General features: G+C 43.1%; 2 protein-coding genes across 2 annotated transcripts in view; both read right to left on the reverse strand.

Moving 5' to 3' along the window:
• Window positions 1-5,803, reverse strand: part of LOC120036767 (uridine-cytidine kinase-like 1) — a 54,147-nt gene extending 48,344 nt beyond the window's left edge. Inside the window, exon 1 of the mRNA XM_038983136.1 lies at window positions 5,698-5,803. Coding sequence (XP_038839064.1) covers window positions 5,698-5,741 — 44 coding nt within the window. The 5' untranslated portion in view covers window positions 5,742-5,803. The remainder of the gene's footprint in view (window positions 1-5,697) is intronic.
• Window positions 5,804-6,281: 478 nt separating this feature from the next.
• Window positions 6,282-14,177, reverse strand: LOC120036768 (zinc finger protein 512B-like). Its single transcript, XM_038983139.1, has 7 exons — window positions 12,943-14,177; window positions 12,143-12,379; window positions 11,704-12,018; window positions 11,430-11,531; window positions 11,164-11,226; window positions 10,945-11,043; window positions 6,282-10,613 (listed from the first exon to the last, which is right to left on the reverse strand). The coding sequence occupies exons 1-7, from the start codon at window positions 12,967-12,969 to the stop codon at window positions 10,233-10,235; spliced, it is 1,224 nt and encodes a 407-aa protein (XP_038839067.1). The 5' UTR covers window positions 12,970-14,177; the 3' UTR covers window positions 6,282-10,232.
• Between the last annotated feature and the right edge of the window lie 660 nt (window positions 14,178-14,837).

The following is a 14,837-nucleotide window of genomic DNA, read 5'->3' on the forward strand; positions in this document are numbered from 1 at the left end:
CCACGGCAGAAGTCATCAAGGTTCGGTGGATGGCAAGCTAGCTGGCTACTTAGCCCCGTAGGCTAACAAGGCCGTGGCTAATGTGAATCCTACCTTCCGGAAGGCCGACAGGCCTGGAAGCCCAGCTAAGTGGACTTCCCCAGGGGCCGGCCCAACACCAGGTCTGACCGGCCTGGTTCCCAGGCGCAACGCCGGTCTGTCTGGCACAAGCGCCACCCAACTTCCAAGGGATGGTCCTGAGACAGCCCCCGTGCACCTATCTCAGGGATGGGGAATGACACGAGTTTGGGTCCTCCCTTGCCAAAAGCCCCAAACACCCATGGTGACAACAGTACCTTCAAGTGGCATGTCTAATTTGGGTACGTCAGGAATGGCCGAAGCCATGGACCAGGCCTCAGGCAAACGTTTGCACCTAAACACATTGTTTTCAGGATTCAAGTGTGTTGTGTATTCCACATTTGAGTTCAATAAAATATGTCCCTCCTCCACATTCAGACACAAAGTTGTCAAGAGTGGTGGAGATAAAATAAAAATAACCTATTTCTTCAAATCCACGAGGGTGCGTCATTGCCCCCTCAGATGGCGCTATACTGGAAACTCGCTGCCTGTTCCAACCAATGGCACGCATATGGAAAGGGACGGGGTTTACTCCCCATTCCAGACCCAATATCTCCAAGCCATCAGACTGCTGAATACTTCAACTGGACTGACCACCTGCTCTGATTCTCCGCACCTTAACACACATGCACTCACCCACCCACTCACACACACACCCACACAGACATACCCACCCACCCACCCATGCACACACCCACACAGACATACCCACCCACCCACGCACACACCCACACAGACATACCCACCCACCCACCCACCCACGCACACAGACATACCCACCCACCCACCCACCCACGCACACACACACCCACACAGACATACCCACCCACGCACACACACACCCACACAGACATACCCACCCACCCACGCACACACCCACATCCACACAGACATACACCCACCCACACAGACATACCCACCCACCCACCCACACAGACATACACACACCCACACAGACATACACACACCCACACAGACATACACACTTCCACAGTACATTCATGCTACACACACACATCACAACTGCTGCTACGATACTCTTACTATGATTGCTAAATGCTGCACACTTTAAACACTTGCCCCCCAATCTCCCGTTCTGCAAAATGTGTAAATATTGGACTATAAATTTACCATTTACTTTATGTTCCTGTTCTTTAATTTTATTATTTCTTATTGTAGTTGCATTGTTGAAAAGGAACCTGCAAATAAGCCTTTCATTGGACAGTGTATACCATGTGTATCCTGTACATTCAACTGATACAACTTAAACACACACACTGCATTCAGAGACAAACAGCATGATGAAACACTACACTCTGTCAGCTGCAAGTAAGGAGTGTCCCTGAACACACACACACGCTGCCCAGTCTTACTGTAGTAGACAAACACTTCGCACTCACACAAACCTCATGATTCCTGTTGGTTTTCTATGAAACACAAGCAAACATGTGGAAATGCCACAGCCAGTAACCCATGTAAATGACTGTGTTCACAGAATCGCAATTTGGAAATTGCACCCAACAACAGATCTAAGATTAGATTATCCTACCACAATTCTAACCTTAACCATTAGGGGGAAAGGATACATACATGACCCTGTATCAGTGTTTATGGAGACTTCGAGGTACTCTGTCAAGGACAGCTGTAGTCAGAGAAGCAGGTGTGTCCCACTACAGTACACACTACTCACTGTTAAAGTAGCAGAGTCAAAACAAAGTCGTTAAACTGGTTACTATAACGATTAGTAGCATTACTCTCTATGGTAACAGAGATCACCACAGGGGAAAAAATCCCAGGAGGAGGTTCTGCAATACCGCGGTTGTTTTGAGTAAATTGCTGTTGACCTAATACCCTGATGCTATTGAGTAAATAGACCTAATACCCTGATGCTATTGAGTAAATAGGCCTAATACCCTGATGCTATTGAGTAAATAGACCTAATACCCTGATGCTATTGAGTAAATAGACCTAATACCCTGATGCTATTGAGTAAATAGGCCTAATACCCTGATGCTATTGAGTAAATAGACCTAATACCCTGATGCTATTGAGTAAATAGACCTAATACCCTGATGCTATTGAGTAAATAGGCCTAATACCCTGATGCTATTGAGTAAATAGGCCTAATACCCTGATGCTATTGAGTAAATAGACCTAATACCCTGATGCTATTGAGTAAATAGACCTAATACCCTGGTGCTATTGAGTAAATAGGCCTAATACCCTGATGCTATTGAGTAAATAGGCCTAATACCCTGATGCTATTGAGTAAATAGACCTAATACCCTGATGCTATTGAGTAAATAGGCCTAATACCCTGATGCTATTGAGTAAATAGACCTAATACCCTGATGCTATTGAGTAAATAGGCCTAATACCCTGATGCTATTGAGTAAATAGGCCTAATACCCTGATGCTATTGAGTAAATAGGCCTAATACCCTGATGCTATTGAGTAAATAGACCTAATACCCTGATGCTATTGAGTAAATAGGCCTAATACCCTGATGCTATTGAGTAAATAGGCCTAATACCCTGATGCTATTGAGTAAATAGGCCTAATACCCTGATGCTATTGAGTAAATAGGCCTAATACCCTGATGCTATTGAGTAAATAGACCTAATACCCTGATGCTATTGAGTAAATAGACCTAATACCCTGATGCTATTGAGTAAATAGGCCTAATACCCTGATGCTATTGAGTAAATAGGCCTAATACCCTGATGCTATTGAGTAAATAGGCCTAATACCCTGATGCTATTGAGTAAATAGACCTAATACCCTGATGCTATTGAGTAAATAGGCCTAATACCCTGATGCTATTGAGTAAATAGGCCTAATACCCTGGTGCTATTGAGTAAATAGGCCTAATACCCTGATGCTATTGAGTAAATAGGCCTAATACCCTGATGCTATTGAGTAAATAGGCCTAATACCCTGATGCTATTGAGTAAATAGGCCTAATACCCTGGTGCTATTGAGTAAATAGGCCTAATACCCTGATGCTATTGAGTAAATAGGCCTAATACCCTGATGCTATTGAGTAAATAGACCTAATACCCTGATGCTATTGAGTAAATAGACCTAATACCCTGGTGCTATTGAGTAAATAGGCCTAATACCCTGATGCTATTGAGTAAATAGACCTAATACCCTGGTGCTATTGAGTAAATAGGCCTAATACCCTGATGCTATTGAGTAAATAGGCCTAATACCCTGATGCTATTGAGTAAATAGGCCTAATACCCTGATGCTATTGAGTAAATAGACCTAATACCCTGATGCTATTGAGTAAATAGGCCTAATACCCTGGTGCTATTGAGTAAATAGGCCTAATACCCTGGTGCTATTGAGTAAATAGGCCTAATACCCTGATGCTATTGAGTAAATCGGCCTAATACCCGGGTGCTATTGAGTAAATAGGCCTAATACCCTGGTGCTATTGAGTAAATAGGCCTAATACCCTGGTGCTATTGAGTAAATCGACCTAATACCCTGATGATATTGAGTAAATAGACCTAATACCCTGATGCTATTGAGTAAATAGGCCTAATACCCTGGTGCTATTGAGTAAATAGACCTCATACCCTGGTGCTATTGAGTAAATAGGACTAATACCCTGATGCTATTTAGTAAATAGGCCTAATACCCTGGTGCTATTGAGTAAATAGGCCTAATACTGTGGTGTAGCTTACTTTAGGTTTTCCACCAAACCCCACCATTGATTTTCAATCTTGATCCTGGGGTCTCCTAGGGGGTGCAGGCTTTTGTTCCAGGCCAACAGTACCACACCTGATTCAACGAATCAAGGTCTTGACAATTAAAGTTGTTGATAAATTGAATGGGTTGTCTTAGTACTGGGCTGGAACATAAAGTGCACAGTCAGAAGGCAAAAGGACTATATTTAAAGGTGACAAGATGGAACTACGTATAACAATAAAACTGCTAAATGTGTACTACCCATTTGTCAGTTAATCCAATATGTCACTGTATGGTGATTTTAATCTCATTAGCTATACATTTTTTAACTTCCAAGTTAATTTAATGAAGTCTTAATGACCTTGTGAAATGGGGGAGTCAAAACAACTTCTTCAGCAGATCACTTTCTAGGGGATGACAAAGGCCAAAATATTTGGTTAAGAACCCAATGTGGAGGCCGTACTCCTTCCTATTTGAGAAACGAGGACATGCTATTAGTTACATAAAATTCATAACATTCCTGTGCAGTACTGAGGACTTCACACCAGCTTTGGTCAATTCTTCAAGCAAAATATAGTCCATTGTTGACTATATAGTCCAAATGGAATCAATTTTAAGATATATAACTTTCAAAAAACAGAAATTATCCCTGTATAATGCATTTTGCATCATATGATGTTGCATTTTGCATCATATTATGCAAAATGCATCATACGGGGATGATTTCTGTATCATTTCATTCCTATGGAGGACTACTTTTCTGAGGAGTGCCAATATGGCCGACCAGTGACTTCAAAGCCTCGCCATGGCCAAAACAAAGTATCAGCAATCCAGGGTTTATATATATCATTGGTATGAACTAGGCTAATGTAAGAACACCATCGTGTGGTTTACAACAGGTAAAACGTCAATGATAGGAGTGTGGACTCAAATCGCATTAACATCTGCTAACCATGTGTATGTGACCAATAACATTTGATTTGATTTCTCTGCCATTCTGTTTTTCAGAGAACATTCACTAGAGTCAAGGAAGCAATTTTGCACTGTTGAACATTATAAAACAATGCTGTGTTGGGCATTTCACAAATTAGATTTTTGTCAGTCAGGATATTGGACCTGTGTAACAGATAAGCATATCACTGCTGCAGATATTGGAGTGTAAATATTGATACCATTTAAATATGTTAATAGTTCTTCACGAACATTCCATTCTCTTCAGAAGCTGATATGTTGTCTCTGGTTGCAGTGACCACAAAATATCAAACATCTCATTATTGCATTTAACCTCCTCATTTAGGGTGTTACAATATCTACAAATTAAGTAAACAAAAATAATAATAAGCCAATTCCATAGTGTTTATGAGCTAATATAGTCGAAAACAATTAGCACATTCCAAAAGTTGAAAAGCATGCTCCATTATATTAAGGGTATTTTTTTAACGGTTTGTGCCTGGATTATTTTGGGAACACATGCGCAGTGAAGTCCACCTATAGAAAACGATCACTAGCACTATTCGTTCAGTTATTAAAGGGTTATAAATGTCGGACCGCTGTCAAAAATCACCATTACGCAAGACGGCAAGGCATGAAGCCTTCATGATGAAGGCCTATAATGAAAGAATTAACCGAACCTTGTGCTTTCTGTATCTATATCGACAGACAATGCTTGCTACAATGAAACTTCCTCGCTTCCATTACTGATACAGTGTACTGATGCTTTCTGAACTGACTGCACTCGCGTTTCCTTTGTAACCATGAGGTCAGAACGTAGGTTCACGTTCACCAAGGATGCAGATTGTCACGAAAATCAACCGTCAGCAAAAACAGGTTGTATAGTTCACTTTTTGTCGCCACAGTCAATCCCCAAACCAAGTGAAATACCTGTTGGAATTTGACAGCGAAGAAGAATTCTCTCCGCACTCCATCTTTGAGACCCTTCCTTCTCAGCACACGGTAGACATTGCTCTTCCCGTATTTGATAGTCAGCTGTGTAGAGGGGGCTTAGACAGTTGCATTCTGGGTCTTGTCGTTTCTTTGCCTAATGGCAAAAATAGATTTTCGTGAGCACAACCCCCAAAAAAGGACTCGTAGTCCCAAAGTGCCTCATGGCGTTCCGTCGATCTGTAACGCACCATGAGGTAACGTTCATTTACGGTCATATTCAACAGGGCCTTTCTCTAGCCAATATAGTGGCAGGGACTCAAATGTGTCAGGGCCACGTGTTACTGGATGAGGTTATTGAATTGTTACACTTGATATATTATGATATATAGTGACACTATGTCATGTGGTTCAAAGAATAAATCAACAAAATATAAAGTCATGTAACTAGGCTATATGCTATTTATGATAATAAAATGTGAATGTTTAAAATCCATTGTATCAGCTTCAATAATAGTCAGGTCATATAGGCTACCAACCATTCACATGATGAACAGCATGTATTATATATGGCAACTGTCAAACTTAGTCAACAACATTTTTATTCATTATTTGAGGGATAATAATGCACAGGTAATACAACAATTTTAAAAAATTGTAACAGACCAGATTCAGAGGTGTGGTGCCTCCCTAGTTAGGATATAGCTTCAGATATGAACAACTTCAACATAGAAAACAGGAAAAACATCATAGGTATTCTTCTCAACATAACCAATCATTTTGTATCCTCTCTATAATGGTCAATTTTCAAAACAAAGAGTCATCTGAAGCCGTTTGAGATTGTGAATGTTTGTAAGATAAAACATTAAAGGGAGAAATAGCATTTTGTGAAAAAAGGGAAGACACCTTAGCCTATGCCCAGGTACAAAAGTCAAACCACACACAGTCCAGACCACTAAAAAGCTCTGGAGACAACACTCCTAATTCAAGCCTATTTCATTGGATAGTAAGTGCACTAAAAACAAACACACACACACACACACAGACACACACACACACACACACACACACACACACACACACACACACACACACACACACACACACACACACACACACACACACACACACACACACACACCTCCTTGTTCACCCTTAGATATCGACAAATGAACATCCTCCATATGTGTGCCAATGTGTCCTGAAGAGCTAAATGAAATGTGCATCGTCAAACACGGTAAACAGTGTATTTCAACACATACCATCACATTTGATGGACTTCCACTTCACCTTTTTTTGTTTCATTTTTTTCTTCTTTTTTTGATTTGTCACTGAGAAAAGACAATTCTTAAGCAAACAAACTAAAGGATAGGGTAGGTGAAATAAATGAGCCATTCAATGTGTAAATTACACTGGATATCAAGACATTAGCAAGCCAATGTGACCGTCAAAATATGGTGTATTGCTATACTCTCTAAAGATATTGTTGCAGTTGCTGCTGTATTCTACGTTAGCTCAAACTGCGGGATATATGTTTCCCACATCATCTAGGAAGACAGGTAGTAAAGGGTCAAATAAAGTATATAATAATATCCACAATGGTAAGCAGTGCTAAACTATTATATTGCAAACACCAAAGCTTGTCAGGTAAACAATAGCAGTCAATATGACGTAAAAATCAAACAATCAACAAGCAACTCATAATTGATACTGTGCCAAAACTCCACACCCAACTACTAACTGTTCTTAGCATCCTCTCATAATAAAGGGTTGGAATTCATGTGTAGCCTGTAGAATGTTTCTGCAAAGGCTTTGTGAGAATGCATGTTCTATAACTGAACTCCAGCCAAGGTGCTCATTCTCCCTATACACAAAAGCCAGTCACTAGACGAGAGCCAATGGCCAAGGTCTGAAGAACTGTTTTGAAAAGCGCAAGGTTCCATCAGTGCTTGTCTATCTAACCTCTGTTGTTAATCTATCAAATGTTCATATAACAATACGGGAGGTATTCAATCGTAATGCAATGTAAGGGATGTAGCCTACACCCAGTCCTTTGTGAAAGGGATAGTGAGAGATTTTTGCAATTAAGCTAGCTGATCACATAGACTTCCAGTCATTAATGATCGCTCCAGAAACTACCTTGAACTTCCTTCAAACTGGACGCAGAGACATGAAATGGTATCCATGAGTTCATCTGACTTAATTGCCCAAATCTCTTTGAGAACTCCCATCATCCCAAAATAGACAATTATGGATTAAAGCAATGTAGGCTGACATTTAGAAAATCTAATTAAATTGCAATGGTGATATTGGGCTGAATCCTAACTTGAGGAACACAAAATGTCAGCACAAGGGTTAATATAACATTATAGTATGAGTTAAGTATCTGTATTTGGACATAATGCAAAGTACAATTTTAGGAAAAACTGTGCTGGATGAACAAGCAGACTGATTAAATTGCACCATGTAACCATTAACTTTTTACAAACTCCACTTGCTATCATATTAACTAGATAATATACACAAGTGATTATAAAATAGATCTGTCGCTTTGAGAGCAAGCTATTCTGCTCTATTGATATAAATATAAATGAAAGATTTTAGGGGTTTTATTTCAATCAAATTATTTCATTTGTTTTGTGTGAATTCAAGTATTTACTTTAAGTAATTATTATATAGATAAAATATTAAAATTCTCTGATTGCACATGCTAGTATTTTTCATAAATTAAAGATATTTAATTTAGACTTAATTCATTTTACGATAAAACAGTTATGACTGGTAAAACAGCCTAAATGTTTTGCATTTCTGAGGATCATTTATGGCTTTGTTAGGATTCTGAGTTAGACAGGTGGCCCTGTTATTTTCCCATTTGTCATTAAATCTGGTTAGAATGCAGGTCACAGAGGACTAAAAGTACTTATTTCTGGACACCACTCGGTTTCTTTTTTAGTCCTGGTTACAACCATATAGGGGGTCAAGGTTTGAGTAGGGTGAAACTGCCCCTTAGACACTGACCTATGGCCAGTTTTGTGTCTTTGCCCATAATGGTTAAGGTTAGAATTTAGGGAGGGCAGGCTGGTTTCTAGATCTGTGTCTAAGGGCAGCCTCTTCCGGAGCATTAATGTTGGGGTGAAAGATTAGCAGTGCTCTTCAAGTGCAGAAAGACACAACAGGGGGAAGGGAGGGAAGGGTTAGGGTTAGTGCAAGACAACTGTTTTTAGAAACTATATTTGCAGGGTTTCTTTTTCGTTTCATAAAATATTATTTTCAAACTGACTTCAATTTTCTATAAAAAGACATATGCCGCTGCCTTTTCTGAGTGATTTCATTCAAACAAGAGCAAGTAGATTTCTCCAGATCAGCCTCAAGTCGGACTTCAAGCTCCAAAATGGTGACAACTCATTTGATTGTGCTGCAATGGTGCAACTCTGGTCAAATACTTTCCCACTGTTAGATTCAGCATTTAGTCCATAATTAGCAACAATAGCAGTGGAAACATATATTTAACAACATTTTTTCATCTTCAAACTTTGTGGATATGCCGTTTACATTGCTTGGTGTAGATACAGATTTTAGTTTAGAAATGTTTGCGTAAACATCCTCAATCATACTCTTGTGCCCCAAGGTATAATTAATGTCTCAAAAATTTGATAAAATCTCATATCATATGTAAAATAAAAAATAACTCCCACATTTCAGTGTAAATGTTTGAAATTAACAAAATTACTATAAATACTTAAACAGCATAAGAACAGAAGAAAGAGTTTGATTTATGCGTAACAGTGTGTACTCTGGGCCAAAAAACAACAAAGAAAGTGACAAAAACACATGACTATATTGCACTGAAGCAGACTGATGAAAAGAGCTCTCTACTTCGGCATTCAGCTGCCACAATGAAAAACAAACTCAAGACGCCAAAGTGGAAAACAACAAAATGCAAATTTGACCTTCCTGCCTTGAAAAAACGATGGATGACGTCATTGCTTTGAGTATATAGATATATAGATATAGATATTGTATATATACACAGTACAGTATATCCATTGAAAAATCACTAGCAGTAAATTACCTCACCATGCTAATAGAATATCCTTTAAAAAATCTCTCAAGCACAACATGAATCTACAGACATGTATAGGGAATTATGCAAAATTCTATTGAAATATGACTTTTGTTTAGAAAATGCTATTTATATATTGAGTGGGATTTTAACTTTGATTACAATTAACCCCTGTTGTGAATAGCTTAACTGAAATTATGCTTAGAAATGGAATGGAGAAAAAATGAACTGTTACATCAGCATATACCAGTAGACACATACACCGTATACAGTATAAGGTTAAAACACAAAGATCAGAGTGAAATCAAACGCATGAACTAATTGTTTTCACGTCTCTATGGTTATTTTTAGTTTAGTTCGCTGTCCCCCAGTCCTTGTGTCGTCCATAACGTCTTTGAGCTTACTGGCGTAATGTGGATGGCTAGCCAGAGAGATAGCATCCTCTCTGGCTCCTGGGTTAGTGAAAGCAGATCTACTCTGAGGGAGGGGGCACCCTCTTGGTCTTTCCCTTCCGTGTGGTGGGGGGGTTGGGCTGTCTGTTTAATGTCGGGGTCTCCAGGTTCACCCTCTCTGTCGGGATCTGGGACTGGGCCTGGTGCTGGACTTGGGCCGTGTTCGGGGTGGCGGCTGAAGTTGGGTTTGGGGTGGGGGTGGAGGATGAGATTTGGGTAGAACTGAAAGGAGTCTTTGTTTGGACAGGGGTGGCCTGAGGGGGGTGCTCTTTGGGCTTGCGGCCTCTCTTCTTTCCTGTGGTGGCACCGTTCTTAACCTCCTTTTTCTCAAACTCTTTGTTTTCTGCCGGTTTGCTCTTGCTGCTGCTGGGCACCACATGGCTAGAGGCTCGGAACCAGTTCTGTACGAAAGTATGATAATGTAACGTATGATAATGTAACGTATGATTATGTAACGTACGACAATGTAACGTACGATAATGTAACGCATGATAATGTAACGTATGATAATGTAACATATGGTAATGTAACGCATGGTAATGTAACATATGATAATGTAACGTATGATAATAATGAGGGAAAACGTTCTGTTACTGCATGTGTGTATGACATCCACCTGTGTGTTTTAAAATGTGTTTATAAATGAGTGAATGCATTATCTGTGAGTGAGTCTGTTTTATATACTTCAACGTGTATATCAGACCTGTGAGGGTTTATGTATGTAAGTCTCACCTGTGAATGTGTCTTGCTGATGTGGTACTTGACACCACTTTCTGAGCTGAATTCCTTCTGACACAGTAAGCAGGTGTACTTCCCTGCGTCGCCCCCTGCCTGAAGCATACAGAAACATCTCAGTCAGGAGTAGGTACAAGTTGTCCCTAAACCTAACCACTGACACAGGGTCAGATATGTTTTCATCCATTTAACTTAACCTGGTCCTGATGATCCTACCTGGTTACAGTTAGCTAGATGAGCTTTGAGCCCGGACACACTGGAGTAAACAGCTTCACAGCTCTAGAAACAGAGAGGAACAATAACAACAGATACCAATATAGTAAACTGTGCGTATAAAATCTTCACTTGCTCATTTTTAGAGCCTGTAGAGCTCAGAATTGATTGACAGTGCTGGAATGTGTAAAAAAAACTGGAAAATTAAAAAAACAGAATTTATCTGAAAGGTGTTTAATGGACAGAACATGTTGTCTAGAGGTTCTTACTCCGTTGGAGCAGCAGAGGAAACCCTTCTCCTTGACCTCGTTCTTCCAGCTCTCCAGCAGCTTGGGACTGAACTTGGGAAGGCCAGGCCGAGTGTAGTTCAACTGGGGGAGGAGGACAGACAGGGACAAGATGTTCAGTGTGTGTGTGTGTGTGTGTGTGTGTGTGTGTGTGTGTGTGTGTGTGTGTGTGTGTGTGTGTGTGTGTGTGTGTGTGTGTGTGTGTGTGTGTGTGTGTGTGTGTGTGTGTGTGTGTGTGTACCTGTCTGTATCTTACCCTCTTGCTGTCCGGTACCAGGTCATCTTTGATGCGGCGCTTGGTTCCCCAGTCCTTGGTCAGTTCATCCTCTGCTATCTCCTGCAGGTGGAACACTGCTACCTGGGCCGACCGACGTCTCACCCTACCACTGGGAGTCCTCTCAAAGTCCTCCTCCAGCCCCTCTCTCTCCCCACCCCTCTCTCTCCCCTCCTCTCTCTCTTTCTCCCTACCTGCAGACAACTCTTGCCACTTCTCCTTTTCCTTCCTCTCTCTCTCCGTGTGGTTCAGCTCCCCCCTTCCCCCAGGTTGTGTCTGGGACTCCTCTGTGCTCACCTGGAAGAGGAGGGACAGCCCAGTCAGGGACCAATGAGAGAATTCACAGCGATTCAACCAAAGACTATGGGTGTAATCTCAACCGATAAAGATTTAAAACAAAAACTCTTCTGCTCTCTCTTACCCCTCTGCTGGCGTTCGTGTTGTTGGTATCGTTGATGTTGGTGGTGTTGGGGGTGTTGGTGGTGGTGGGGGTGCGGTGTTCAGTGCGGAGGTGGTAGTCTCTGCCAGCCTTGGAGCGGTAGGTCTTCCCACAGTGCTGACACAGAAACACAGGCTTGTCCTCCTCTGACAGCTCTCTGCCACAGCGCTTCTGATGGTACTGGTACCCCATCAGACTGGAGAAATGGGCCGAGCAGCCCTGTGGGTGTGTGGGTGCACGTACGTGTGCATGCAACATTGAAAATGGGAGAAATAGAAAATTCATTAGACTGGAAATCAGGTTAGTGGAGCAGAATATGGATGTGTTTAACGAACATGTCTAGGTTATATTCATCTAACTTCATATAGTGTCACTGACATAAACTAGCTTTCTCAAGAGAGGTGGACAACCATTTTTGTGGTTGAATAAGAGAAGAGTGAGTTAGAAGTGGAAGAAATAAATGAAATGCCCATGAATGGATGAAGAGAGGTTAGTGAGAGTGTCTGTCTCAGCTGCCCTGTCTCTTCACCTCTCTCCTCTCTACTCTAGTGTGAGTAATTGGTAACAGAGTGTTGATGTGTGTTTGGGCAGAATAACAAGAAAGAGAGAGGGAAGGAGGGAGTGAGAGAGGAGAGAGAGAAAGAAAGAAAGAAAGAAAGAAGGAGAGAGGGTTAGATGGAGGGGTGTGCAGCAGAAATAGAAAAGAGAGAGAGAGAGAGAGAGAGAGAGAGAGAGAGAGATAAAGTAGGATTATAGAGAAAAAGAAGCACATGAGTACATACCTCGTTAGGACACTTGATTCGTCCCATCTGTTTGAGCACTCTGCGCAGCCTCTCTCTCTCCTCCTGCCTGTCCCCCGTCTGGCCCTCGCTCCCCGAGGCCTGAAGGGGGAACAAACACAGCGTCGCACCAGAGTCGTGTCCCCTCAAAACACCTCCCCCTCCCAACTAGGCCGGGAAAATGTGTTTTCCATCTCAGGCGTCATTAAATGGTTTCATGGCAACGCCGTTACTCAAGACATGTTTATGACAACTGTCAAACTAATGTTTTCACCGAAGGGTTTATCAGTGCCAAAAACATGTCTGATAAAAACAGCAGCTGACAGCACAGCCAGAGAGAGGACAGGGGAGGGGACTACACATCAGCTGACAGCACAGCCAGAGAGAGGACAGGGGGAGGGGACTACACATCAGCTGACAGCACAGCCAGAGAGAGGACAGGGGAGGGGACTACACATCAGCTGACATCACAGCACAGCCAGAGAGAGGACAGGGGAGGGGACTACACATCAGCTGACAGCACAGCCAGAGAGAGGACAGGGGAGGGGACTACACATCAGCTGACATCACAGCCAGAGAGAGGACAGGGGAGGGGACTACACATCAGCTGACAGCACAGCCAGAGAGAGGACAGGGGAGGGGACTACACATCAGCTGACAGCACAGCCAGAGAGAGGACAGGGGAGGGGACTACACATCAGCTGACAGCACAGCCAGAGAGAGGACAGGGGAGGGGACTACACATCAGCTGACATCACAGCACAGCCAGAGAGAGGACAGGGGAGGGGACTACACATCAGCTGACAGCACAGCACAGCCAGAGAGAGGACAGGGGAGGGGACTACACATCAGCTGACATCACAGCACAGCCAGAGAGAGGACAGGGGAGGGGACTACACATCAGCTGACAGCACAGCCAGAGAGAGGACAGGGGAGGGGACTACACATCAGCTGACAGCACAGCCAGAGAGAGGACAGGGGAGGGGACTACACATCAGCTGACAGCACAGCCAGAGAGAGGACAGGGGAGGGGACTACACATCAGCTGACAGCACAGCCAGAGAGAGGACAGGGGAGGGGACTACACATCAGCTGACATCACAGCACAGCCAGAGAGAGGACAGGGGAGGGGACTACACATCAGCTGACAGCACAGCACAGCCAGAGAGAGGACAGGGGAGGGGACTACACATCAGCTGACAGCACAGCCAGAGAGAGGACAGGGGAGGGGACTACACATCAGCTGACAGCACAGCCCAGAGAGAGGACAGGGGAGGGGACTACACATCAGCTGACATCACGCACAGCCAGAGAGAGGACAGGGAGGGGGACTACACATCAGCTGACAGCACAGCCAGAGAGAGGACAGGGGAGGGGACTACACATCAGCTGACATCACAGCCAGAGAGGACAGGGGAGGGGACTACACATCAGCTGACATCACAGCACAGCCAGAGAGAGGACAGGGGAGGGACTACACATCAGCTGACAGCACAGCACAGCCAGAGAGAGGACAGGGAGGGGGACTACACATCAGCTGACAGCACAGCACAGCCAGAGAGAGGACAGGGGAGGGGACTACACATCAGCTGACATCACAGCACAGCCAGAGAGAGGACAGGGGAGGGGACTACACATCAGCTGACATCACAGCACAGCCAGAGAGAGGACAGGGGAGGGGACTACACATCAGCTGACATCACAGCCAGAGAGAGGACAGGGGAGGGGACTACACATCAGCTGACATCACAGCCAGAGAGGACAGGGGAGGGGACTACACATCAGCTGACATCACAGCACAGCCAGAGGACAGGGGAGGGGACTACACATCAGCTGACATCACAGCACAGCCAGAGAGGACAGGGGAGGGGACTACACATCAGCTGACATCACAGCAC

The sequence above is a fragment of the Salvelinus namaycush genome, unplaced genomic scaffold (genome assembly GCF_016432855.1).
Source record: "Salvelinus namaycush isolate Seneca unplaced genomic scaffold, SaNama_1.0 Scaffold1472, whole genome shotgun sequence".
Lineage (NCBI taxonomy): Eukaryota > Metazoa > Chordata > Actinopteri > Salmoniformes > Salmonidae > Salvelinus > Salvelinus namaycush.

Bases quoted from the DNA above. Each gene is read 5' to 3' on its own strand.
- LOC120036768 (XM_038983139.1), bottom strand. From the start codon at position 12,969: ATGGGACGAATCAAGTGTCCTAACGAG. The intron at 12,019-12,142 runs GTAAGAGAGAGC...CTCCTCTTCCAG, and splicing joins ACACGAACGCCAGCAGAGGG to GTGAGCACAGAGGAGTCCCA. The intron at 11,532-11,703 runs GTAAGATACAGA...CTCCTCCCCCAG, and splicing joins TGGTACCGGACAGCAAGAGG to TTGAACTACACTCGGCCTGG.